Here is a 27,011-nt window from a genome sequence, read left to right as displayed (position 1 = left end):
AACCCAGTCAATTAATGGGAAACCAGTCACGAAATGCCCATGTCATATTTCACCCCAAAATCATAATACATTTTTTTTATTACCTTTTTAAAATGTACAATTGTTAATTAAAACAATTAAACAATTATTATGAAAAAAAAACTAAAATTATATATAGAAATAAATAAATTGATGAGTAAACCAATCAATGAGAAACGGGTTAAGAATGTATATAAAATGTATACATATATAAATATTCTTTTTTTTTAATTAAACTATTTCGCATAAAGAAAATGAACCCTGATTTTAAAACCATAATGTTTTATGATAATATTTTCATGGTAATTAATCAATTAATATGCAAAAACAATAATAATTTATCACTTAATGAGTTTATTTATGTATCATGATAGTATTGGTTGATCTGCTTTTAATTTACGCTGACTTACAGTCCTGTCTATTTTGTAATACCATAAAAAATTACTATATTACAGTTTTAATGAGAATCATCATTCAGAATAAAATAAATATAAAATGCTTTAAGCTTTTGAAATAATATTTTAACATGTTGCATCATAGTTGCAATAAAAACTGCATTATTGTGAAATGAGATTTATAGTATTTTTTGCATCATGGTAATGAGATTTATTTTATTTATTTATATATTGCATTACAGTAATTATGTAAGTCTGAATAGTCCTAAAACACGGTTCCTTCTTTATGCAAAATATTATGTAAAATATATAATATAAATATGTAGTCCGTTTTTCTTGTAATTTTAGGTTGAAATATGATGTGGGCATATTTTCATGACATTCACTGTCTGAATGTGTGTGTTGACGCAGATGTGTCTCTAAACACACAATGCTTTCCCTCAGGACCTGCAGTAGTGTGTGTGTGTGTGTGTGTGTGGTGTGAGTGTGTGTGAGTGTGAGTGCGTGTGTGTGTGTGTGTGGGTGTGTGTGTGTGTGTGTGTGTGTGTGTGTGTGTGTGTGTGTGTGTGTTGATATCAGCTCTTATCTGGCCATGATCTGATGGCTGTTTGATGGACTTGTAGTCAACAAATGTGTTTTCAGCCAATCTGTGTGTGTGTGTGTGTGTGTGTGTGTGTGTGTGTGTGTGTGTGTGTGTGTGTGCGTGTTTGAGTATGTGAGTGTGAGTGTGAGTGTGAGTGTGAGTGTGTGTGGTGTGAGTGTGTGTGAGTGTGAGTGTGTGTGTGTGTGTGTGTGTGTGTGTGTGTGTGTGTGTGTGTGTGTGTGTGTGTGTGTTGATATCAGCTCTTATCTGGCCATGATCTGACGGCTGTTTGATGGACTTGTAGTCAACAAATGTGTTTTCAGCCAATCTGTGTGTGTGTGTGTGTGTGCGGGGATCAGGGGCATGAGGTGCCTTTGATGGTGTTATATACGCGCGTGTGTGTGTGTGTGTGTGTGTGTGTGTGTGTGTGTGTGTGTGTGTGTGTGTGTGTGTGTGTGTGTGTGTGTGTGTGTGTTTGAGGGCGGCTGCCAGGGTCAGCTCTGTCCTGGGAAAGTTGAGCTCTCCATTTACACCAGCACATGTTGAGGCCTTCTGGTGGTGCATGAGCGAACGGCGGACAGATGGCAGCAGATTCACTGCGAACAGAGAGAGAGAGAGGTGAGGAGGAGCTGGAAGATAGATGGAGGAGAGACAGGGATGAGCTTGCTATTTCTCATCATAATCACTGAACGTGTTGTGATTGAGAAGCAGATATGAAGTCAAAACAGGTTTAATAAGTAGGCTAAATTAGTATCAGTGTTTGCTTTGAGTGAAGATACAGTTTTGCAATGACAAACTTGTTCTTATGCCACTGGTTTTGATAGTGCGGTGCCACTAACAATGTTGACACTTTTTGAGGGAATCAACGCACGTCTTTTACTTATTTATACAATACAGTTTAGAGCAAGTCTTGGTTGCCCATAGCAACGACCTGTCACACGTCACCGCATCCTTGACCTTTCACATCGTTTATTACTTGACCTCATATTTTATTCAGGAGATATTTGCGCTTTTGATGTTATCTATCTATCTATCTATCTATCTATCTATCTATCTATCTCGTACTTTTTGGTGTGATTTTAAGTATTAGGCCTACGTTTATAACGCAAAACAAGTGTTGATTTTAGAGGGAGAAATACCTTTCTGTTGTTTCCTCGAACTTCTCTGTTCTGTGAGGCTCAGTGAAACGCAACACTGAGCGCATGTGTCGTGTATTAATCCTCTTACTGCAGCAGATGCTCGTCTGTCAATCAACCTGGCGCGGGTGCGCGCGCTCGAACTTGACTTGAGAGCGCGAGAGAAAGAACACAGCAGGTGCGCGAGCGATTCCGCTCCATCATTTAGCGATGAAGGAATGGTAAATAAAGCAGTTTTTGTACACAAACCGTGTTTTGACAGCGGCCACAGGCTTGTTTTGCGCCACTAAAGTTGCATTTGTTAAACGCGATGCCGTCGCAGGATGAGTCTGCGCCGGTAAATGAAGACGGTCTCCCGCCTCCGGTTCCACCGCGAGCGACGCTCCAGCGCGACGCTCCGGCGTCCGCCAACGCACCTGAGCGCAGGGTCAAGTGTGTGCTGGTCGGGGATGGAGCGGTGGGCAAAACCAGTCTGATCGTCAGCTACACCACTAACGGATATCCGACTGAACACATTCCCACCGCCTTCGACAACTTCACAGGTAAAGCTCCTTCACATATCCTGACTGACTCTAGAAGTGTGCACGCGCCTGATCACTTTTACATTGTTTCATATTACAGTTATAAGTAAACATATAGGCTAGAATAAGACCTATCTTGCACTTTTTGACATCGAATACTTGATATTTTCCATGGCAATAGCTCATTAATACTTTTAGCTCAGCTTTATTATTTATTATATACAAATTGATTAACATATGAGTGTTTCACTGTCTTAGCAAGGGTTGTGGTGGATGGGAGACAAGTGCAACTCCAACTGTGTGACATGGCAGGACAGGTGACTATCTATCTATCTATCTATCTATCTGTCTATCTGTCTGTCTGTCTGTCTCATCCATCCATCATTTTGTTTCTATCTATCTATCTATCTATCTATCTGTCTGTCTGTCTGTCTCATCCATCCATCGTTTTATCTATCTATCTATCTATCTATCTATCTATCTATCTATCTATCTATCTATCTATCTATCTGTCTGTCTGTCTCATCCATCCATCATTTTGTTTCTATCTATCTATCTATCTATCTGTCTGTCTGTCTCATCCATCTATCTATCTATCTATCTATCTATCTATCTATCTATCTATCTATCTATCTATCTATCTATCTATCTATCTATCTGTCTCATCCATCCATCCATTGTTTTATCTCTCTGTCTGTCTGTCTGTCTGTCTCATCCATCCATCGTTTTATGATTCTATCTATCTATCTATCTATCTATCTATCTATCTATCTATTTATCTATCTGTCTGTCTGTCTGTCTGTCTATCTATCTGTCTATCTCTGTCTGTCTGTCTGTCTGTCTCATCCATCCATCGTTTTATCTATCTATCTGTCTGTCTGTCTGTCTGTCTGTCTCATCCATCCATCGTTTTATGATTCTAACTATCTATCTATCATCTATCTATCATCCATCGTTTTATTATTCTATCCATCCATCCATCCATCCATAATTTTATGATTCTATCTATCTATCTATCTATCTATCTATCTATCTATCTATCTATCTATCTATCTATCTATCTATCTATCTATCTATCTATCTATCTATCTATCTATCCATCAGCAGTTTGTCTTGATGGATGGTTTGTCTTTCTCTCTCTCTGTGCTTTGAATGGCAGAAATGGGGGGAGGCGGATCAGCATCTAAATGTAAGCAACAGGATGTGACCAATGAGCGCCACCTAGTGTTAGACTTAGATCCTTGGATTCTCTTAGGATTGAGTCCTGTAGATGTTTGTACGACTGTCACATAGATCGACTCTGTGATGTGTTCAGCACACAGTCCTAGAGCTTACACATCATGAAATGTCACCGCTATGATTCATCGTTTGGCATATTTACTGGCATATATTGTGTTATAAATAGGAAAGCACTTGCAACTTAGGTGGTTCACTAGTTCGCCTGCCTTGAAGGTTAATAGTAAACTAACTTGGCTTGCTGTCCTTGGAGGAGGCTCGAACCCGAGGCTCGGCTTAAGCACTCACTCACACTCTTTTTCTCATGTTTACCAGGACGAGTTTGATCGGCTTCGTCCTCTCTGTTACCGTGATGCTGACGTGTTCCTGCTCTGCTACAGCGTGGTTATCCCGTCCTCCTTCAGGAGCGTGACGGACCGCTGGGCCCCCGAGGTTCATCGCCTCTGTCCCGGCGTTCCCATCATCCTCGTGGGCACCCAGTGCGACCTGCAGGAGGACGTCCAGGTGCTGATCCGACTCGCAGGCGTCCGGGAGAAACCGGTGAGCAGAGACGAGGCCCGCCTGTGCGCCCAGAGCATCGGTGCCGGGACGTTTGCCGAGTGCTCTGCACTGACGCAGAAGAACCTCAAGGAAGTGTTCGACGGCGCCATCTTGGCCAGCATGCGGCGCGCGGAGGAGCCGAGGATGCTTACGCTGAGAGAAAAAACTCCAGATAAAATCAAACAGCTCTCAGAAACATGGTGGAGGAAGCTGAGCTGCGTCCAGGGCTTCCAGCTTCAGTGATGGGGAATCCAGCGGTGGGTTTGACTGAAGTCAGCTTAAAGTACATCCTTAAAGTCAAGTCAAGATGAAACGCGACTCACGAACACATTTTACCGTGATGCATTTCTAAATTAAACAGGATATTCGACGAGAAACAATGTGAATTTATTGTGAAAAGTGGTTGAAATGGAACGGAACATCATTTTGGAGACGAACCAAATTATATATATATATTTTTATAAACATTACAGTGACAAGCATTTTTTTTCTTTGTAATAACGTGGAGTGAATCATGCACAAACTACCCAGAAATGTGCGTTAAGAAAGTAAATGGTCAGTTTTGATTTCATGTTGACTTGAGGACATTTATTGGTCAAAATGATCATTTCTGTTGATGTAAAAAATTTCCTAAGGCAATGATGCAGAGTTCAGAGACATTAATAATGACATCAGAGAAATTAATAAATTATTGTATACATTATTGTAAAAGCCCTTATGGTTGAAGTAAGAGAAGAGAAAAGGACTGGAAACCATTTGTAGACGTGAAATTATATATTATTATTAGAGAATAGTGAAAATTAAAGTATGTATATATATATATATATATATATATACACTCACCTAAAGGATTATTAGGAACACCATACTAATACTGTGTTTGACCCCCTTTCGCCTTCAGAACTGCCTTAATTCTATGTGGCATTGATTCAACAAGGTGCTGAAAGCATTCTTTAGAAATGTTGGCCCATATTGATAGGATAGCATCTTGCAGTTGATGGAGATTTGTGGGATGCACATCCAGGGCACGAAGCTCCCGTTCCACCACATCCCAAAGATGCTCTATTGGGTTGAGATCTGGTGACTGTGGGGGCCATTTTAGTACAGTGAACTCATTGTCATGTTCAAGAAACCAATTTGAAATGATTCGAGCTTTGTGACATGGTGCATTATCCTGCTGGAAGTAGCCATCAGAGGATGGGTACATGGTGGTCATAAAGGGATGGACATGGTCAGAAACAATGCTCAGGTAGGCCGTGGCATTTAAACGATGCCCAATTGGCACTAAGGGGCCTAAAGTGTGCCAAGAAAACATCCCCCACACCATTACACCACCACCACCAGCCTGCACAGTGCTAACAAGGCATGATGGCATCCATGTTCTCATTCTGTTTACGCCAAATTCTGACTCTACCATCTGAATGTCTCAACAGAAATCGAGACTCATCAGACCAGGCAACATTTTTCCAGTCTTCAACTGTCCAATTTTGGTGAGCTCGTGCAAATTGTAGCCTCTTTTTCTTATTTGTAGTGGAGATGAGTGGTACCCGGTGGGGTCTTCTGCTGTTGTAGCCCATCCGCCTCAAGGTTGTGTGTGTTGTGGCTTCACAAATGCTTTGCTGCATACCTCGGTTGTAACGAGTGGTTATTTCAGTCAAAGTTGCTCTTCTATCAGCTTGAATCAGTCGGCCCATTCTCCTCTGACCTCTAGCATCAACAAGGCATTTTCGCCCACAGGACTGCCGCATACTGGATGTTTTTCCCTTTTTTACACCATTCTTTGTAAACCCTAGAAATGGTTGTGAGTGAAAATCCCAGTAACTGAGCAGATTGTGAAATACTCAGACCGGCCCGTCTGGCACCAACAACCATGCCACGCTCAAAATTGCTTAAATCACCTTTCTTTCCCATTCTGACATTCAGTTTGGAGTTCAGGAGATTGTCTTGACCAGGACCACACCCCTAAATGCATTGAAGCAACTGCCATGTGATTGGTTGATTAGATAATTGCATTAATGAGAAATTGAACAGGTGTTTAGGTGAGTGTATATATAGCAACACTTTACAATAAAGCTTCATCATTAGTTAACATTAGTTTATGCATTAACTAACATGAACTAACAATGAGCAATATATTTTTACAGCATTTACAAAGTTGTGTTCATGTAAGTTCATAAAAATGTTCATGTTATTTCACAGTTCATTAACTAATTTAATTTAATTTAACGCATCTTTTGATCTTTTAACAATGTATTTGTAAATGTTGAGATCAAGATGAATAAATGCTGTAGAAGTGATGTTAGCACTAACGTAGTTAACTAATGTTAATGAACAAACCCTTATTGTAAAGTGTCACCAGATATATATGTATGTAGCGTCACCTGTAATGTGTTGTGTGTAGCTGTGAGTGAGCCAGTAGTGTTTGTGTGTTTTGGCCCAGTACCCTTCATTCGCAGCAGTGGATTAGCTGAAGATCAGGACTGAAGGAGAGGGATTTGATGTCTGCGTTACACCTGCTGTACTCCTGTACAGTCTGATGTTTTGTTTACAACTTCATTTCTACTGTTTACTTCATTTTGTACGCAAGATAAGTGTAATATTAAACAGTGTTTTAAAAGATTTAGAAATGCATGTGTGTTGAAAGAGTTAACATGTTTTCGGCTCGTACATTTAAATTAGACTAGAAGTAGATTTCCGTCAACGAAAATGACCTTCTCCCATACAGACGTCCCTGTCAGAGGTCTGTATAGCACTAAAGCTTTTAATCAGATCTGATTCTTTTGCATCATTGTGCTACGCTTTTCCCTCGGCAATCTGGGACTCTCACGGCGGACGTAATTGCCGCCGTCACAGAATAACAATTACCTGCACAATGACACTTACTGCAGGCTTCAGGCTCTGAGTGGATCTGACCACCGAAATCACTCAAAACCCTCTTCACAGCAGCGTTTACAGCCTCTCTAAAATCTGACTCACAGGTGTCGGCTGATGCTTGTGCAGGAAAAATTTGGAAATATATTGAATTTAATGTTTTAAGCCACACAAGTTTAGTGATGTATAAACTCTTGAACTTCTTCGTGGATTTTGAGTGGTGGGACCTGCATGCTATCGGAAATGTCCTACTTCCCACTTCTGAAGTCGTGATTAAAGGTATAGCGGAGGATTTTCCTGAATTTTAGAAAAGAACCGCCCTCTCCACTTTTTGAAAAAATGCACATGCATGTTCCCTACCTGCTCCCGAGAGGGAACGCCTATTAAACGTGTGCACGAGAGAGCATGCACGAGCTAATCATAGCTTACATTAACTTTTACTAGCAGTGATTTTAAATGCATTTCTCCAAATAGCATGCCAAACTTTACCTGTCAAGTAGAAACTTCGCGACTGAGGCATCAGTGGGAACCTGTGTTTTGAGCGCACGCCATCGTGTGAATCGTGTGCACGAGCACGTATACGACGGCCTTACGTAAACACATCACCAGAATGATTGACCAATAGTCTTGATGATCCACCCGGAAAAAGAAAATCCTCCGCTATACCTTTAAGAGCTCGTCGTGTCGGAGCTTGTCGGAAAAAACAGGAATCATGGAGGATGCCAGGATTATTCTTTCCTATTTATTGGGAAAATCGTATTAAAGCCAAAATTATATTTAGCGTTCCATTCATTCACTACTATTCGTGACCGGGTGCCCTCTGACTGTCTGACCCGGACAGAGCGCTCCATATATATATATATACTTTTAGGGCCTGAACGGGGCAGAGTAAGTGCAATTCTCACTCAGTGAAATGGCCTGTGGAGTAGAGGGCACCTTGGGTACATAGCCATGTCTTGGTTTCAGGATGACTTCAGGCTAACGGAGAGCACTTGCAAATCACCCGCTCTCTTGACCGATGCCAATGCTAGCAGAAGGGCGGTCGTTACGGTGCCCGTAAATCGGCCGACTGTAGCAGCTCAGAGGGAGGACCTTTTGAGGGTCCTAAGGACCGTCGACAGGTCCCACGTGGGAATGGTAAGGGACTTTTAGAAAGCGAGCAACCAGACAGTTCCTGCTCAGACTTCCCCATCGCGTCTAACAATGCAATACGAGTTAACCGTATCGATAGGGAAGTATAAAAAAGCAGTCACAACAGCAATCGTTCTCCCCTCCACTATGTTTGAAATTTCCCTCCCAACCTGGGAATGTATCAAAATGATCTCAGCTGACCAGTGGTAAATTCGACTTGAGAGGGCGTTCATGTCCAATTTTTAACGAGGAAACTCGTTTTTACGATAATGAAGACAGCATAAAGGCTCAATGAAAAATTATTAATGATGGTCCACTAATATGAATTTCAATGTCTATGGAAGTTGCATAAATTTTACGTTCATGCATTTGGCCGATGGTTGTATTTACGACTTATATTGCATTCAATGATTATCAGTTCATGCAGTGCCTGCAATCAAACCCAGGATCTTGGCGTTGCTACATGTTTTATTTAGGCTATTTGAGCTACAGAAATGTGTTTATTTAAAATAATTATTTTTTAAAAAGTTTTAAAATGAGGACATTTTATTTTGTTTGGCTTTTTTCATAAGAACTTAAAAATTTTCAGTTATTTTTGACATCATGATTTATTAGATGTCATTACCTAATTGCGTATTTCAGTTCTGAAATTGTTGATTTTTTTATATATAAATAAGTGTTGTCAATTGCATACATATATACACACACACACACACACACACAAACATAGGCTTATCACTCTCAGAAAAAAAGGTACAAAAGCTGTCACTGTGGCGGTACCTTTTCAAAAGGTACAGCTTTGTACCTAAAGAGTGCATATTAATCCCTCAAAGGTACATATTGGTACCAAAAGTGTACATTTTAGTACCTAAATGGTACATATTAGAACCCTTTTGAAGGGTTCTGTCCCAGTGACAGCTTTTGTACCTTTTTTTCTGAGAGTGTCCAAACTTTGATGTTAGATGCGGTTATTCATGATCAATCGATTTGACAGCACTAATATAAATTGACTCAAAGTGACTTTGCTGTGGCAGGCGGTCAGATCGGCTCCTGTGTCTCAGTTGATCCTGTAATGGGTCGAGACAGAAGCCACCTGTGGGAATTAGGCGGGCAGATGGAGACTGCTTTTCCCCTCGCAGGATCTCTTGACCTCAACCTCCACCTGCTGCAGAATAACATCAGTACAACAGGCTTTGAGGGCTGCTGAAAATCAAGGGCAACTTTATCACTTGAGAAAACTATAGTCTGTTTCTTATTATTAATTTAATAGCTGGTGGTGATGTTGCATTTTGTTTTTGTTTCCAAAAGCCATAATTGAGAACAATATTTTCTTCTTAATGCATTTAACACACTGTTATTGTCAGTATGCATTAAATCTAAGGCTTTAATTGTGTCTCTAAATGTGCTGGAGAAATTTTGGTATCATGCGCTCCTGAAGCAGAACCAGAGTATTAATGTGTCTCCACCTGTAGAGGACGCTGTTGAGTTACATCCTGAAAATCAGGTAAATCCAAGAGGTTAAAGTCACCAACACACACACACACACACACACACACTTGAAAAATGCTTTCTTTATTAAAATAAATGACACTTGCTTTGATATGTTATCTAATGCAGTGGCACTCACACATGATTAGAGAGTGCACCTGTATTACTTGGGGATAGTGTTTTTATTAAAATGTAAGTATGGGGGATTGATGTAGATCCTACATAAAGACATTGAAACATTTTTTGCTTCATAGAAAATCAAATTGAGTCAATATAAAGCTCCATTTCTTTGTTAAATTGTGTAAAATATGATGTGACGCGTGACAGCAGTGAGTGATGTGTGCTGATGTGCTCAGGTGCTCGACAGGTGCACCTCTGTGACTGTCTCCATTCTCTGTCTGACTCTCTGTCTCTGTCTCCATTCAGACAGGACAGAGGTTCAGATCTAAGGACAGATGTTCATCACATGTGCATAATCCTACAGGACACACTGACTGACAGCACAACAGCTGCTGCTCTCACCCTCACCTCGGGATTCAACACAGTTTCTTTGGCATTCAATTACATTCAAATGGATTTATACCACTTTTCACAATAAAAAGTAATTGTAAAACAACTTTACAGTTACAGCTAGTGTCCAAAACAATTCTGTTCAGTTCATCCTAAAACCCAAAAATGATGAGAATTTTAAAGGCCCGTTCACTAGGAGTCAATATCTATGATGAAAGGTATCTAAAAATCGTTTTAAATATCAAAGAATAGCAGTCCACACACTACAACTTTATTATTAACGATAATGGCACAGATAAACGATAAACAAACATTGACAGCCAATCAGAATCCATTCTGCTTTAAAGAGCGCGAGACTTAACAGAGCGTTATCGTTCTTTGTTGTGGTGGACGCTAATTTAGTAATATTGTTATGGTTATCTTTAGTTATCGTTATTGGTATGAACTGGTCTTAAAATAGGTGTGTGGTGTGTGTAATATTACTAGAGACGTTAAAGTTTTTGTTTTCAACATAAATGATACACTCAAATCTTAATGTGAATTTTGAAGCCGCAGCTTTCTAACGGTTGTCTGATTCGTCAAACAGGTAAACTAAATATCATTAGCATTTAGTTGTAGTCCTCAAAAGCCTGACTCATTTTATTATCTATTAATAATCTATTAGCCTATAACTTTGAGTTCAGTACTGCTGTGTAGCACTATGCTTTCAAAGAGTTATATAAATAAGGGAATTTTTTCAACTTCATTGTTGCTACAGATAGCCTACTACTCTGAATACATTGTGGATATGTCTATTTGACATTTGGAAGATGTATTTTTTTTAGACATTTCTTGTCAGATGTTAAATCGACATTTAGAAAATGTCTTTAAGATGTTTATGATTCAGAATGTATGCAAAACTGCTCTTTTAAAAGATGTTTATCAAATGTTTGTATACAACAGATGTGCTATCTTCATAATCTGCACTGTATAAAGTTCCTCGTCCAGTGGTCAACAGAAGCTCGGGTTGGTGAAGATCAGAGTGGACAGGTGTCAAACCGAAAACAGCTGCTCTTCTTCTGGTTAATGGTCTTCATCAGCGTCGCCCAGGATCTGCTGTGTAACGGGAAGGAGATGAAGGAGGTGGGCAAGTGTAACACGAGTGTCTAAAGTTTCAAACCATAGGTTAGAGCCACAGATGCAGGTTCTGATTGAAAAACCCCAACACATGTTTGTTTAGACACAGTATACCAGTAAAACACAACTCTTCTCTGGTGACGCACACTTTCTAGCACATCTCCCAGCACACACACTCTCATTAGTTTTCTGTTCACCGCTCTTCACAGACGTGCAGCTGTCAGTGAGATTAGACTTTTAGCAGGTGTCTATATATAGTGCCGGTTAAACAGATCACAATGGCACGTCAGCACTTCTGATCACGCTGTTTAACAGCCTAAAAAACAAAGACATTCATTACATCATGACATGACCCAGACCTGCGAGCTGTGTGCAGTCCGTCAGCAGGTCCAGACGAAACCTCAGCTGGTCTCTGAGGTGGCGACAGGATTTGGATTGTGCTGTGGATGCCTGACAGTTTATGGCATATGTGGAGAAACTCTTATTAGAAAACCAGTTGAAGTGTTGACATTAACCACACACACACACACACACACACACACACACACACACACACACACACACACACACACACACATAGTGAGATCCAAAAGAGCACACTGGAAACCTGTAGTTTTCTATTCTTTAGCGTTCGTATAAGGTGTTTAAAGTGCTTTAAATACTTGAATCAAATGTGTTTTTTTTTTATTTAAGACCTGGAAAACATTTTCATATTTATGAAAAGAGCTTGAATTATTGAATTAATTGATAAAACAAACTTTTCACATGAAATCAAGGCTGCAACCTGTCTCATATAGACATAGAGCCATTTTCTCATGGCTATGAGCTTGATATTGCTCATATATATCCAAGTATATGATACATCTTCCATTCTTCAGGTCAATCATATATTCATGAGAGAAAAAAAAACAGTTTGAATAAGGAAAGCGATATCTTTGTCATAGTATCCTTTCAATGGTTAAAGTTTCCACAGTCATCGCTTGTGCTGCACTTTATTTGTACCATTTTGCTTTATTAGTTTATTTTTGTTTATGGGTCAATGACGTGACGGGTCATTTTTTTGTCCAAAGGCCTTAATAATAATAAAAAAACAAATATATAACATCCAAAGTATGTAAGGTAGTACAACTTGATCTCTTTTACTGAATCCAAAAGGTTTTAATTATATTTTACTACATATAAAGGTATTTTAAAGATTTTGAAGTGTCAATTCGGTAAAACCGATACAGTAAATATTTAAATGGAATAATATTGTTTTTAATAACTAAAGGAACTACAATAATACAAATATAAAGCAGATAAGGTTCTTTTTTTTTACATTTCCCCTTTTCTCCTTTCCCTGTGCAATGTTTTACTTGAATATGTTTAGAGTAGTCCAATAAATGATTACATTTATGAGATCAGTGATAATTTTACTTAATATTTCTTCTGTGGTACACACTATATACACTATCTCAACATCAATGTCAAATCAGTTTTTAACTTTCAAATCAGTGGTTAAACCAAATTACTTTTTTGGTGACAAATTTGTTCTATCTTGTAAAAAATGACAAAAAACAGTGTTAATTGATTGTACAAACCACAAAATCTTATTGTTAACACCTAGGTAAACTAAAAAATGGTTTCAAATATAGTTATATCTCCATTCTATTTTTTTACACTTATTCGTCAATGACCCTTATATATTTACCTTTTTTAGAATTTGAAAGACAATAAAGATATTGTTTGACAATTGAAATCTCTGATTATAGTCCTTGAAAACCAAAAAGTAGTGCATGAAAAGTCCTGGAAATTAATTTTAGTGTCTATACGAACCCTGATTCTTGACTGATCTTTTTTCTCTCTCATAATTTTGGCAATAGATGAACTGTTAAACGAGCGATCGTGAAACGAGTCCCTGTAGTCGTCCAATTTGACTCTCATATGCTGAATTTGACAGGTGATTTTAATCAAACATAGTAATTTTCCAATAAAACACTTTTGCATGATTTGTTAAATCTAATTAATCCCATGTCAGATTTTGACTCCTATTGTGATTTATGAACAGAATATCAGAGGGACATGATGTTACTCAAACATAGTTTATTCACTGCAATGCATTATTAGGAGTATTTCTGTTCTGCAAATGAAAATATGTTCTCAAATACAAATACAGTGGTCAAAATGTAAACATTGCTGAAGAAAATCCACAAGTTAGCATATTTTACATACTTCATTCAAGAACGTCATTGTGATTAGCCTTAAACAGAGTGAGTTTTCTTTTATGAAATCACAAGCAAGTAAATAACTGAATAAATAAATAAGTCCAGATAACAGGCAACCAATTATTAAGATTAACAGCAGAGCAAACTTCTCCCGACAAACATGAAGTTTCAAGTAAAGCGTCACGGCTCATTCAAAGTGTCTACGACATGTCCAGTGTTGATGCGTTTTAATATCACATAGAAGCAAAATATATACATGTGAGCAAATATGTTTCATATCAAATCTGTGCTCAGAAAAATAATAATAGTAATTTGCGCAGTTGAAATTATCACATTCACAAGAATCAAAAGATGGCATTCAACTAGCCCTCAATTATTTTTCCATCTAAAAATATTAAATATGTGACATCTTTGTGCAAAGAGTGGATTGAAAGGATGGTTGTTGGTGATTGGTGAGGAAAACACACTTCTCGTGACTTGCGAAAGTACAGAGTTGCACAGCACTAACACGGCCTCTCAAACACCAAATCACTGAGACCATGTGATCAAATCAAACAAACCAAACACATTCAAAACAACTACATTTTACAGCTGGACGTGTTTATGACAGGCAGGCTGGAGCGTCTAGATTCATAACATTCAATAACAATCATCTGAGTCATAAGCAGATATTGAATGTTTGGTCCACTCAAATCAACTTTGATCATTAAATCCCTGCAGCTCATGTTTAAAGTCAGGATAGAAGATCTGAAACCTTTTTATAACGACATCAAACACTGAATTGGGAATAAAATGACAATCAAACGGTGAATAGAAACAAGCTATTGAAAATATTAAAAACAATATCAAATGTGTTTTAGTAGTTAAATGTTTGGTCCTGGTATGCATTCATGAGAAAGTGATTGTAGCCAGCATCAAAAATATGAACTATTTTTATATTTAATGAATAATTTTTTTGTTTTTGTTCTCACATGGAATATATAAAGGAATGCATGTGTAACCTCTTCCTCAGTTCTCCTTCAAACTCTTCTTTAACGGTCCTGTAGTGCTGGTTTGGGATCTGTTTCCTGCCGCCTCGTGTCTAATCCACTGATCCTGGATCAGCCTCTACCTCAGTCGAGCAGAGAAGCAGCGCATGTACTCCGTCATCCAGCGCTCGTCCGCCACGCTCAGGGCTGATCTCCGGGCCTTCTCCAGGTCAGCTGACCTCGCCCTCCGGTGCTCTGATGCTCGCGCACCTTTTTTAGACTCTCTTCGTGTCTGGACGCCCACGTCGGCCTGATGAATCTGGAAATTAAATCAGATGTATTCCTGGCACTCTGACTCAACTCATTTGCAGTTTTCTACAGTGATGAAAAACAACTTTGTTTAACCTACTGAACTTTTGTATACCAGAGAAGGCAGTTTCAGGATATCACTGCTCCAGGCTGAATAATTCAGAGCTTCCTCACGCAGTGTCAGGTCTCACTCGCTGCTGCATTCCACTGATTAGGACACGACTAAGTTTAGCCACTTCAAAATTTCCCTCTTTGCATGTATAATTTATTCAAATCTGTTAAAAACACACTCGTGTTCACTTCTGCTAATGGCTACCCATACAGCAAAAAAAATAAAATTGGCCAAAAATATATGCTGTAAACAAAATATAAATATATATATTTTAAATATATTGGGCAATATAAATATATTTAGATATATTAAATTATATATGGCCAAAAATATCAGAAATGTAAAATATAATATATATATATATATATATATATATATATATATATATTAAACACCAATGTTAGCTATATATATATTAAAATATCACTTCTGCTAATGGCTACCTATACAATATTTAGATACATAAGAAATTATATAAATGTACATATGGCCACATATTATGAGAAAATATATTAAAAAACATCTGAAATATAAATATAACAGAAAATATATAGAAAATGTAAAAAGAATTATTAGAATATTTTATATATATATACTCACTTAAAAATGTTGGGTTAAAAATAACCCAACGAATAACCCAACTATGGGGTGGTATAGCACCTTCCCAACTGTGGGTTATTTTAACCCAATGCATTGGGTTAAATACCAGTTGGGTTAAAATAACCCAACAGTTGAGTACATTTTTTAACCCAACGTTTTTAAGTGTGTGTATATATATATATATATATATATATATATATAAACATTTACTTCTGCTAATGGCTACTCATACCGAAAAATAAATAAATAAATTAGCCAAAATATGTTATTGTTATAAATTGCATGGCCAAAATATTTTATTTTAATATATATATATATATATAGGCTAAATATAAAAAATTGAATTTTTTCTAATGTTTATATATAGAAATATTGCTAATATATATATATATATATATATATATATATATATTAGCAATATTTATCTATATAAACAGAAAAAAATTGCCATTTTTTATATTTACACACACACATACATATATATATATATATATATATATTAGGGCTGCACGATTTGGGGAAAATGCCATATTGCGATAATAGAGGTCAATACTGCAATTGCGATATGCGATATAATAAACAAATGGTTTCATGAGTCAACTTGCTTGGTTCTCAAGGAAAATAAATGCACACACAGATTAGTGATAATCTGCCTAAAGAAAAAAGTTCTTTAATCAAGAGCAGTGAGTGTTTTTCTCTGTTCCCTTTGTTCTTTGATTAACTTTAGCGACAGATATAACTAGTGGCTACTGTGTACTGTCCCTTTAAGACCAGCTGCTGCTGTCAGAGACGCGGATCTCGCACGCCTCATTCTCTCACAAGTCACAACTCTTCACGTTCATCATAAGACTACTCTTATGTTATGAAGATACTTGACAAAAAATGTTTTTGGCATAATTGTGTGTGTTATTGTTCGTTCAAGCTCGAAAGAGAACTGTATTCTGGCATGCTGTTTTGTGCGCACGCACGATATTAGCGCGAGTCTTTCTGTGTGTCACAGTCAGGACATTCACAGGCAGCGCGTTCATTTTGGCATACCTGTGTGTTGTTCGTTCTACCGCGAAAGAGAACTTGATACTGGCGCGCGTCTATCTGTGTGTGTGTGTGTGTGTGTGTGTCAGGAGGACATTCACTGACAGCGCGTTCTTTTTTGTCTTATGGCGCATGAATGGTTTAAAAGCATTTGCATGAATAAGAGCGGGATCATGTAACACTATAGCCAAAGGATGCCAAAAATGAACAGATGCTGCGTTAATTGCGTTAACAGCGCTAATTTGTTTATTTAATATAAAATCGCAGCATTTTGCGTCATATAATCGCGTAGGCTTGACATCGCGATTGCGATACGATTAATCGTGCAGCACTAATATATATATATATATACTGTCCATACATATCTAAAAAAAAATGTCATGTGGGTAAAGAAGATTCTCATGGCAAATTTCTACATCTGAGATAATGATCTGTATAGACCTTATTCAGAGCAGCGCCATGACAGGTATGAAAGTGAGGCTGTGAAAGGATAGACTTGCCGTGTTTCCAATGGCATCCGCTGTAAAAAGCTGTATAAAGCTCCTAGATTACAATTTTCCACAGCTTATATTGTCGGGAGTTTTTTGTCAACTGAAATTTCTTGGAAAGATATTTTTCCAGTGTTTTATGAGCAGAACAATCCAAAAACACATTGAATAACAGTACAGCCAGCCCATTGAAGAGATGCATGTCTGTCCCTTACAGCCTCGCTTTCATTCCCATTAAAAATCAAAGATGGCACTGCCGTGAATAAGGTCTATATGGTTCTCATCAAGATTTCATTGACTCTAATATCAGATATGACACAGAAAGCCTCACCTCTCCAGCAGACACAGACGCTCTAATATTCGGTGTTCTTCTGTCCCTGGTCTCAATGTGCCTTTCTGCCCAGTCACAACGGGTAAAAGACCGTCTGTTGTCGCGGTTGGACGTCCGGTCCTTGGTGTTGCCAGGGGGTTGGCTCTTGGCCCTGGGTGGTTTTCTTGATATGGACAGGTGTGATTCGTCACTATCCAGCTCCTTATTAGGGTAGCATGGCTCTGAACGGGGCGCCCGGTATCTCTGACGCCGTTTTGGATAAGAAGCTGATGGCCCGTTAGTGGTCACACCTTTGAGACCATTTTCTGTGATAAAAGCAAAATGATCATTTGTTTAAAGGAAAAGTTCACAAGCATGATCATCACACAAGACATCAACCTACCCAAGGGAGTCGAGCTTTCCACGGTTTCACTGGTATCTGTGTGAACTTCTCCATTCACCTGCGGCTTCCAGGACTTCTGAACCGCCGCAGTCTCATTCTTGGACTCTGACGAGGATATGTAGTGTTTGCCGTTTGAGAGGTTCACCCCTTGCAGTTTGGGACTGGACGTCCCGCTCGAGTCGGACCCGCTGTCCCATCCGTTCTCGAATAGCGGTCTGTGTGTCTGCTCCATCACTCTTCGCGTCAGTCTGTACTTCACAGAGTCCTCGTAACTTTTCGAGAATGTCTCCCACTTGGGATCTCTGAACTTTTTCATGTACTCTGTCCGGATCTTCATGGACATGATGTTGTTATTGGTAGACATTTCGCCCTGTTGATATAGTCAGTCAGTCAGTCACCTATGGAATGAACATTATAATGTAAATGGAAAGTGGTATAGCCTTGCCAATGCATGTTCGCATACTTCACGTCACCATCTGTTTTTCGTAGTATACAGTGCAAACTGCAATATATTTTAGTTTGTTTTAGTGTCCTAGTTACATGTACTTACCATAGTAATAACAGTAAACTATACATTATTACATTACTATACCTGAACCAAATCCAATTCCTACACTAACCCTATAGTAAGTGCGTGTTAATTAATATTAATCAGTACTTAAATATATAATTACACTGTAACAATGACACCTTAAAATCAAATGTAACCGTGTATTTTGTTATTCTAGAGTAGGTTACAGGCCAGTGCCCACATTATTTATTTATATTCTTTACATAATACATAAGCCGATGTCACATCCGATCTTTCTAAAAGGGACATTTCTTACGTTCTTGTGACGTTTATAATACACGTTCATCGTACGATTGTAATAAATCATGGTCAAGCATGCATAATCGTAATCTATAAAAATACAACGCATTAAAGAATAATGCTTTTTTATTTTTATTTTTTAAAGAAATTTGTCAAACTATTGAAAATATCAATCGCTAATTAATGACTTAATAAACCCGTCTGGTTTCGCTGGCAGCTCGCGCGATGTTTACAGGTCTGTCTTCACCTGCGCCTGAGTATGTATGTAAACATTGACTCGGATCAATGTAAGCGCTTTAAACTCACCCTCTCCTTTCTTTTCCGTTCCTTAGGCTTTAAAGTTGGATAAAGACGTCCATTTTTGTTCTAACATCCTTGCGAATTGCAAATACGTCTGTCCATCATTGTTGAGCGCCTGCTGCGTACTAGAAAAACAACCCTCACTGATATTACAGCTTTGGAGATCTACAGTGCGCATGCGCACACCATCACACTCGGACTGCTCGAGGACCTGATGCGCAAGTACGCACGCACAATCCAATCCAACCTTTAATTGATCCTAATTTGATTATAATCACCTACTTTGTTCCAGAGGGTGGAGGAAGTTTATTATTATGTGTGGACTTAGTTTGCCCTTCGACATTTTCGCGATATTCTTGTTGTATATTGGAGAATATCAATTGTAAGGTACAGAATACTACATTCCTCTCATTACTTGAGACGACTGTTTCTCAGCGCATGCGCAGCTCTGTCTGTCAGAGGAAAATATTTCACCTCATTACACAATAAAAAGATTTAGAGGTTTAAAAAAATCTGTTTAGGATGTACAATATTCTCATACTGATTTGATCTCTATGCTGTTGGTTAAAATTTAACATGAATGACAAACGGATGGTATCAGGGTAGTACTTTGTCTTCAAAACATTTTTTCTTTACAGCCAACAGTAGTAGTACCATATAAAGGACATTTTTTTCAGTAATATAATCAGTATTAAATCAGTACTATTCATTTTAGGTTTATAAGTAATCAACCTAATCAGGTATTATGATGTACACTAAAAGCTAATAAAGATTACGATTCCTTTACAGAGTATAAACTAAAAGACTGTCAGTGCTACTGTAATGCTTAACTGTCCCATAAACATTCATCCTCCATTAGAGCCCATTTAAACAGCCCAGATGGTTTATAGTTGTCAGATTACAGACATAACAAGACTTCTCTCAGTGTTATTCATCTGTAAAGTACACCATCTGAGAGTTTGGGTAGATGTTGTTTAGTCTGTCTCAGTGTGGGCTGAAACCCAGTATCTTATAAAAGTACTAAAATGACATATTAATTGACGAGTACCATGTTTAAAAACAGATTTTCAGTTTTATTTGTCTGCTGAAGTGTGATTTGTGTTGGTCGTCAACTGGACCAGGCGTACAGTGGAACGTATGGCACTGGGATCTAAGGGAGAGGCGTCCTTCCATTTCAAGCAGCGTTTGCCAAAATACCAAGCCATGATAGTCAGTAATAAATACATTTGTGTGCAATAAGAGTGCTTGGTATTTTTCTCTCCCTTGATGTTAGTGTCCTTTTCTCAGTTTATGCTTCAACTGCTTGCTCCTATGGCGTTGCATAAATAACGGCTGTAGAAAAAACTGTCCACAGGAGCAATGCACCGTCGCTCGGTTCCTGAGCAGGAAGCAATGATACGGGCGCTTTGAGCCGGGCGCTTAGAAGCACTTGCGGTGGACGATGCTGGGACCGGCCTCATCGTATTCCTGCTTGGTGATCCACATCTGCTGGAAGGTGGACAGGGAGGCCAGGATGGATCCGCCGATCCAGACGGAGTACTTACGCTCAGGGGGAGCGATGATCTACAGAGGAGGAGGAGGAGATCAAATATTACTCAGAAAACCAATCTATATTGTCAACACATATCCAGTTAACATGGAAAAACCGACACTTTATACTTAATGAATAAACTTTCCTTGCCTAGCCTATATTGTACACTTATCAACACATGTTAATCCACAGAAAAAATTGTGGTAGACATTAACTTTTTTGCTAACCAGCCACTGGGGCTAGTGGTTTTCCAAAGTTACTAGCCACTCAGCATTTCCACTGGCTACAATTTTGACATCGATACCATGGGGAAAAACGGCCATATAAAAAAATATGTTTAATATTATCTTATAATTTGGCAACAGGTTTATTAGGCTGCTGTCACTTTAAGACCTGATGCACTGATCCATTATACTGTGACACATGCGTTTTCTTATTCAACTGTTTACGTTCACTTAAAACAGAACTGACTGTGTTTACGTGAATACTCGCCAAGACCGGCATTATGACATTATTTTGTGTGTATTTGACTGTTTAAGTGCAATACGCAGGGAAAAATAACTCAATTTAGTCCCAGACAGAAACATAGTGTCGGCCCAGATCCGGCCCACATCTGGGCCGTGTGGAATCACAAAATCTGCGGGAATGAGTAAAATTATGTACTTAATCACACGCCGAAATTCAAGCCCTGTAACATCAACAATATTGATCCAGAGCAAATGAAAGGAGTGAGTGAGGAGAGGCGGGTTTGTGTGTCACTCTCTGTCGGAGAGATGAAAGAGCGAGAAAGAGCAGCTGGTATCATGTGTCTATTCTGTGGGAAATGAGTATTGGAAGCGCTTCAGATATTTCCGTATCAATATTGAAAAATTTATATTTTTGACAACACTACATTGCACTTAGTTTATTATTTGAGATCTCTTTTTAAAAGACTACAATTGACAAATGTATTTATTATATATATAATTCAACCCGCCCAAGTGGTTAGTAGGAGTGACTGCGTTACACGCCACTGCTGAAATCCAGCCGCATTCGGCGGGTGTTAAAGTCAAGCCCTGGCTGTGGGCGCTCTTACCTTGATCTTCATTGTGCTGGGAGCCAGGGCTGTGATCTCCTTCTGCATACGGTCAGCAATACCAGGGTACATTGTGGTACCACCAGACAGAACGTTGTTGGCGTACAGGTCCTTCCTGATGTCAATGTCGCACTTCATGATGCTGTTGTAAGCGGTCTCGTGAATGCCAGCAGACTCCATTCCTGTGCAGGTGTTTTAAAGAGAGCATATAAATGGCTGGAGCGCTACAAGATAAGACAACAGCTGATCATTTCAGATGTTTCCAGACGTACCAATGAATGAGGGCTGGAACAGGGTCTCGGGGCAACGGAAACGCTCGTTACCAATGGTGATGACCTGACCGTCGGGAAGCTCGTAGCTCTTCTCGAGGGAGGAAGAGGAGGCGGCGGTGGCCATCTCATTCTCAAAGTCCAGGGCAACATAGCACAGCTTCTCCTTGATGTCACGCACGATCTCACGCTCAGCTGTGGTGAACGACAAATCAAAAGGTCAAATTTGGTCGGTTTCTTTCACACACGCTAGAAGGTTAACTACATACACTGCCGTTCAAAAGTTTTGGTACGGTACGATTTTCAATGTTTTTAAAAAGAAGTCTCTTCTGCTCACCAAGGCTGCATTTGTAGCCTTGGTGAGCAGAAGAGACTTCTTTTAAAAACATTAAAAATCTTACCGATCCAAAACTTTTGAACGGCAGTGTATGCCAGTAATAAGTGACGAGGTACACACCGGTTGTGACGAAAGAGTATCCGCGCTCAGTCAGGATCTTCATCAAGTAGTCTGTCAGATCGCGACCAGCCAAGTCCAAACGCATGATGGCGTGGGGAAGAGCGTAACCCTCATAGATGGGCACATTGTGGGTCACACCATCACCGGAGTCCAGCACAATGCCTAATGACAGAGGGGGAAAGAGAGAGCTCGTTTTAAATTCATTATTAGTGGCTAATAGGGGTGTAACGAGACCCTCATGTCACGATTCGATACATATCACGATCCTGAACTCACGGTACGATATTATTGCGACACTCCAAGACATATGGTAAAAGGTTAACAAAAAATGTCCTGTTGAATAAAAAACTAAATTTGATATTACATTGTGGGTGTAAATGAATATCTTGGACTTGGTGCTGGAAACCCAATGCACAGGACAATAGAGACACCAGAATAACAAATATTCATGATTCTGAAGCTGAAAATAACGAATTTTTTTAGACGAATATTGCACTCTGTCACTGACTAGATATATTTAAAATAATGTTGGCCACTTTATACTGGTAACATCAGATATTTGGCATCTTCAGGACACACAAATATTCCCCCATTGCATTATTTTTTTTATTTTTTATATTATTATAAAAAATTTCTCACACAGTAATTTTCATTTTGGATGGAATATCCACAATACAGATTGATGCATTTTTGTATTGCTGTATATTGTGACATGATATATTGTTACACCCCCAGTGGCTAATATATCATTAAAACTGATTGAGTAACTGTTGGCCTTTTGTTATCTTACCGGTGGTACGGCCAGAAGCGTACAGGGACAGGACGGCCTGGATGGCCACGTACATGGCGGGGACGTTGAAGGTCTCAAACATGATCTGGGTCATCTTCTCACGGTTAGCCTTGGGGTTCAGAGGGGCCTCAGTGAGCAGGGTTGGGTGCTCCTCGGGGGCCACGCGGAGCTCGTTGTAGAAGGTGTGGTGCCAGATCTTCTCCATGTCGTCCCAGTTGGTGATGATGCCGTGCTCGATTGGGTACTTAAGGGTCAGGATACCTCTCTTGCTCTGAGCTTCGTCTCCAACGTAGGAGTCTTTCTGACCCATGCCGACCATCACACCCTGGAGGGGAACAAGAGTGACACGATCAGAATAGCTCAAAGATAACACGGTACAATTTCACCTTGTGAAGACTAACACAAATCCAGAAAGGATCTCTGTTTGTACCTGGTGACGTGGGCGGCCGACGATGGAAGGGAAGACAGCCCTGGGGGCGTCATCACCGGCAAAACCAGCCTTGACCAGGCCAGAGCCATTGTCGCACACCAAAGCTGTGGTCTCTTCGTCGTCGCACATTCTGATGGGTTCTAAGAATAGACCAAGTCAGTGAGAAAACAAAGTTGAAGAGGTCACTACTAACTCAAAATGAAATTTGGTGAGAGCTGAATGCATTATCCAAACCAAACCACTGAGAAATGTTCAGGTCACACTAAGAAACGCATTAATAAATAAATAAATAAATAAAATGTATTCAGTTGCCTTTCACTTAAATATTTGAGTGGAATTTGAATTAAAAGATGTGAAAGACATGTAATTTTTATTGTATTTCATTTGCACCAATGTAATCAAATAACATCAACATCAATGAATTCAGCATTACTGTAAAAAGTTGCTGCGTTAAATTTTAAAAGTACAATCAACTTAGATGTTTAAGTCATTTCAACTTAAATTACATTAAACTGACTTAAAAAATGAGTTGAATCGTGTATAACTAAACTTAGTATAACACAATTTGAAAACTGGTTGACGTATTTTGATTAGTTAATGCAATGTAAAAACATGTTGTCATAACTTATTGATAATCACATTTTTACAGTGAATTGCGCGTTACGAATTCGTTACAAAATAGCTAGATAAAAAAAAAATACACTAGGAAAAATTAAGTTTACACTTAAGATACACAGTCAGAGCAAAGTTTCCATGATATCAGTGCAACAAAAAAGTTTGGACTCCTCTTCATAGAAAAATTGAACGAAGCAAAACCGTTGTAAAAACAAGATAAGCGTCTAATCCTTCCATTCACATCTTAAATGTTCCAGGTCTGAATCGTGAAATAGTAAATCCGCTGCTCAATCGTATGGGTGTGTGTGTGTGTGTGTGTGTGTGTGTGTGTGTCCGTTCTGGTGTCAGCGCGCGCTTACCTGTGTCTGCTCGTGCTTAGAGTCCTCAAGTCAAACTGAACTGCCAATGGCTCCTGGTAAGTTACACAGTGAGACGCGCGAACTTATATACCCGTCCCTGGTTTTACAGCTCTTCGGACAACCATTAAGGAATGTCAATGCATTCGAATGGAATTCTTCCCGATCCTCGCCCATATTTGGGTGTCGTTGGGTCGAGCGGTGGGTCTCAACGCCTCGCCGGTGAGCCGCACAGCGACGCGCTCCGGGCGCGCGGGACGGTCCATATATGGCGCTCTAGACCCTAAACCACAGCGCGCGGGGGCAGGCCCGTGTAAGGCCAGTCCGAGGCCAGCGCCACCAATTAAACCAGTGGACACTGAGACCAGCAGCACTGTGTGTTTGTGGTGGGCTATATACCAATATAAGGTCATGGCAGTGGGTTATGATTGTTTACCATTTTCTTTCGTGGGGCATTAGGCCTAATTCTCATATAATTATTTTAATTTCAGATATTATAGGTTAAGTTAAAAACAAAAACAGCAAAGCAAGGAATAATTAAGTCTTAGATTCAATATATTTAATAGGGTGAAATCAAGTAAGTTTGGCCAGTTTTCAAAAGTCATCTTAATGTCAAAATGTATCTCAGTTTGCATGACCTGACCAATATATAAATGTGTGTGTGTGTGTGATTAGTATAGCAGCATCTATTTCAACTTCCATCATACATTCCTAAAATGTATGAAGGGGTAGGAGAAAACATCGGTAACTTTACAATAAGGTTAATTAGTTAACATTAAATACATTAGTTAGCATGAAGTAATAATGAACTGTACTTGTACAACATTTATTAATATTTGTTAATTTGAACATATTCTAACACTTTATTAAAATCTTGTTAACATTAGTTAATGCACTGTGAACTAACACGAACGAACAATAAACAGCTGCATTTTTATTAACTAACATTAACAAAGATTAACAAATATACATCAACAAATGTATTGCTCATGGTTTGTTCATGTTAGTATATACATTAACTAATGTTAAGTAATGAACCTTATTGTCAAGTGTTACCAAAACATCTCGGAGAATCAAATAAACAATGTAGTCACCATAATGGTCATCAGCTGGAATTATAATAGTAAAGCTGTGAAGTCATGGCAAATGTATCACCAATGACCAATAATATCAAAATATCCACTTAGCAAAGCCTTTCAGAGAACAGGATACTAATGATGTTTCCGTTTTTATACTTGGAGTCTATTATAAAATTATTAGACAATCAATTGACTGCCATTAGACAATCACAGCCCTTTGGGCATCTCAATGATATTTAGTGCCATGGCTAAATGCCACGTCACAAACAATGAGGATCATATTTCCTAGACAGTTTATCTAGTGTGGTTAGAGCTTCCCGAGGCTCCCAGTCCCACCCCATATAGGGTGTCAGAGAACCCCCATAAAGTCCAGCATATTTACTGTGGACGGCGCTAACTTTACCCTCCCTTCACTATTTTTAGGAGCTCAGGGGGACATTTGCTTCTCCATCAGTTCAGCTGCTCTCTTCACACCAGCTGAGGGGAGGAAGAAGAGGAGGAAGACTGAGTGGGAGCGACAGATGAGAAACAAGGAGTAAAAGAAAAACAAAATGATGTCAAAAAGGTCACATAAAGCCTTGCACATACAAAGTGTTTGGACACTCTGAATGTCTATTTCGCTGCATTAGATACCCAACCAAGCGGTCTCTGCATACAAATCCTGCTAAAATACATTTTTACATTTGATAAACGGATGTTTTGGTGATTTTTAGTGGACGCATGTTAGCTGAACATGGTCCACTAATGAGAAACACAATGCTTTATTTTGAACACTAAGGCCTGGTTTCACAGACAGGGTTTAGATTAAGTCAGGATTAGGCCTTAGTTTAATTGGTGCATTTAAGCAGCTTTTATAAACTTGCCTTAGAAAAAACTTTACCGGTGTGCATCTTGAGACAAAACAATGACACTGATATATTTTTGCCTTAGTCCCATCTGTGAAACCGGGGGTATGTCTATCATTTTAAGGTCTAGTTTCACAAACAGGGTTTAAATTAAGATAGGATAAGGCCTTAGTTCAAATTAGGACATTTAAGTAGTTTTTATAAATGTGCCTTAAAAAAAAACAAAAAAACATTACTGGTGTGTATCTTGAGACAAAACATTTTAAGATAAATCAGTGCAAACATGCATTTTAGTCTGAGACTAGGCTTAAACCTTGTCTGTGAAACCACAAACCAGGGGTAAATGTTTTGCTCTAAAAGCGTGCATGTGCATCTTTAAAATAGTCACTTACACAGCTGAGTTAAGGCTGCTCTATGCCTGCTGAAAATTCAGTGTAATGACGTACTGCTGCGTAAAAGCCAGACTAAACTATGCCAGCTCT

At 38.9% G+C, this 27,011-nt stretch overlaps 3 protein-coding genes across 4 annotated transcripts; 1 reads left to right on the top strand and 2 right to left on the bottom strand.

The window, feature by feature from the left end:
• Window positions 1-2,328: 2,328 nt before the first annotated feature.
• LOC311286798 (rho-related GTP-binding protein RhoU) lies at window positions 2,329-5,071 on the top strand. The gene is made up of 3 exons (XM_084403100.1): window positions 2,329-2,674; window positions 2,912-2,970; window positions 4,205-5,071. Exons 1-3 carry the CDS (start codon window positions 2,443-2,445, stop codon window positions 4,670-4,672), a joined length of 759 nt encoding a protein of 252 aa, XP_084259226.1. The 5' UTR covers window positions 2,329-2,442; the 3' UTR covers window positions 4,673-5,071.
• An 8,537-nt stretch (window positions 5,072-13,608) lies between these two features.
• ccsapa (centriole, cilia and spindle-associated protein a) lies at window positions 13,609-19,302 on the bottom strand. 2 transcript variants are annotated; one of them, XM_084403095.1, is made up of 4 exons: window positions 19,089-19,302; window positions 17,972-18,369; window positions 17,590-17,894; window positions 13,609-15,036 (listed from the first exon to the last, which is right to left on the bottom strand). In XM_084403095.1, exons 2-4 carry the CDS (start codon window positions 18,333-18,335, stop codon window positions 14,857-14,859), a joined length of 849 nt encoding a protein of 282 aa, XP_084259221.1. In that variant the 5' UTR covers window positions 18,336-18,369; window positions 19,089-19,302; the 3' UTR covers window positions 13,609-14,856. The 2 variants fall into 2 exon arrangements, with proteins under 2 accessions (XP_084259221.1, XP_084259222.1); XM_084403096.1 differs by having other exon boundaries at window positions 17,972-18,341; window positions 19,089-19,276.
• An 832-nt stretch (window positions 19,303-20,134) lies between these two features.
• acta1a (actin alpha 1, skeletal muscle a) lies at window positions 20,135-24,862 on the bottom strand. The gene is made up of 7 exons (XM_084403094.1): window positions 24,609-24,862; window positions 23,635-23,774; window positions 23,205-23,529; window positions 22,415-22,576; window positions 21,961-22,152; window positions 21,689-21,870; window positions 20,135-20,645 (listed from the first exon to the last, which is right to left on the bottom strand). The coding sequence occupies exons 2-7, from the start codon at window positions 23,761-23,763 to the stop codon at window positions 20,502-20,504; spliced, it is 1,134 nt and encodes a 377-aa protein (XP_084259220.1). The 5' UTR covers window positions 23,764-23,774; window positions 24,609-24,862; the 3' UTR covers window positions 20,135-20,501.
• Between the last annotated feature and the right edge of the window lie 2,149 nt (window positions 24,863-27,011).

Source organism: Rutilus rutilus (assembly GCF_951802725.1).
Source record: "Rutilus rutilus genome assembly, chromosome: 2".
In the NCBI taxonomy this organism is placed as follows: Eukaryota; Metazoa; Chordata; class Actinopteri; order Cypriniformes; family Leuciscidae; genus Rutilus; species Rutilus rutilus.
This window is presented reverse-complemented; position numbering and strand designations above follow the sequence as displayed.